A 1581-nucleotide genomic window follows, 5' to 3' on the forward strand; every position below is an offset into this window, starting at 1 on the left:
ATGAATGAGTCAGAGCAAGGCTTTGGGCATGTTTTTTTATGAGAGTATAACATTATAACATGATATAAAACTCAAAAAAAGCTGATTTTACATGATGTTGCCCCTTTAAAACAGCTGTGACACCTCTGATGAAAGAAGTCAGATGTAACTCCAGAAGCTAACAGGCTAAGCTGAGGTTCTTCTTCCATGAAGCAGCTCTGTTGTCCYTTATCCATATTCTCAGTTACAGGCTGAGWCATTTCCACATCYTTCTCTCAGTCAAAGCTCTGGTTTTGTGTCATTTTTTAAAGCTAACCTTCAGGGTGGACAGAGAAAAGCTGCTACTCTTCCACCATCAGTTGTCCGCTGTTCAAATACTCCAGTCTGTGAGTAAAAGTGGAAAAAGAACCTAACGAACAGCCTGCAGGTTTCCAGTTTTACCTGATAACAAAACAACCACCAACAAATAGATCCTGTTTGAAAATTGAACATTTGACCAGAACCTTTTCAGTGACATTTTATCCGTTTTTGTTTCTGGCAGTGACTTATACGACTTCTACCACTACTTCTACATGCTGACGAACGTCCTGTTCTACGTGAGCTCTGCCATCAATCCAGTCCTCTACAACCTGGTGTCGGCCACGTACCGCCAGGTCTTCTTCTCCACGCTGCGCTACATCTTCGTGCCGTGCCGCCGCTCGCTCAGGGGGCAGCCGCACCCGCTGACCCGCCACTCCATCAGCATCTCCAGCAACCACACCCTGTCCACCAACATCATCAAAGAAACAACGTATTAAAAGAAAACGCTCCCATCAAACCTGTTTGGTGCCACATTGTGATCACTGGTTGAAAAGTAAAAAAAATATCATTTAGGTTGGAAACCACTGACTGTTGTGAAACTGTGATCATCGTGACGGTGAATAAAACAGAACATGTTTTGACGTGTCGTCGTCCAGGATGGTACGGAGAACAACGAAACCAAACTCCACCCAGTCCAGTGAAAAATAAATATTAAATTAAAAACTCATCAAAGCACCTTGTCTGAGAAAACAGCCTCCAGCACCTCGGTTACAGCATTTAGTTAATCCTCTCTTCTGGTATTTTGTGAAATTATTCTGTAAATAAACCTGACTTTGTGATGTCATAAAAAAAACACATTTTTATTTTTAGTCCATGCTAAAATCTGTGAAAATAAAAAGACTACCTCTCATTATTACCTCCTCATTTTCCTGCATGGACTGATTCCATATCTGCAGAATTAATTTTAGTTTTTGGTGAATATCACAGCAAATGTTCTTATTGTACAGCTCATACTCTGTAATGTTGTAAATACAGAAAACAGAAAGTTTGTTCTGACAGTATTTTTTCAGTAATCAGCACAGCCTGTTAAAAATTTAAAAAGCTGATCAGAGAGCAGGAGACTGATTCATTCATGTTTGTGTGTTTAATTATGACAGAAGTTATATTTGTGTTGGAAATAAAGTGATTCTTAAACGCCTGAGTTTCTTTAAGAAAAAGGATTACCGTATTTATTCATGTATAATATGATCTCATGTATAATACGACCCCCGCCCCCTTTTTGATCTTAAAAAGCATAAAAAA

The 1581-nt window shown here is 39.4% G+C and overlaps 1 protein-coding gene across 1 annotated transcript in view; it reads left to right on the plus strand.

Moving 5' to 3' along the window:
- The window catches only part of ntsr1 (neurotensin receptor 1 (high affinity)), a 33176-nt gene extending 31703 nt beyond the window's left edge, over positions 1-1473 (plus strand). The window contains exon 4 of the mRNA XM_014009536.1: positions 521-1473. Within this exon, the coding sequence (XP_013864990.1) occupies positions 521-776 (256 nt within the window). The 3' untranslated portion in view covers positions 777-1473. The remainder of the gene's footprint in view (positions 1-520) is intronic.
- Positions 1474-1581: the final 108 nt, after the last annotated feature.

The sequence above is a fragment of the Austrofundulus limnaeus genome, unplaced genomic scaffold, assembly GCF_001266775.1.
Source record: "Austrofundulus limnaeus strain Quisiro unplaced genomic scaffold, Austrofundulus_limnaeus-1.0 Scaffold2, whole genome shotgun sequence".
Classification (NCBI taxonomy): Eukaryota; Metazoa; Chordata; class Actinopteri; order Cyprinodontiformes; family Rivulidae; genus Austrofundulus; species Austrofundulus limnaeus.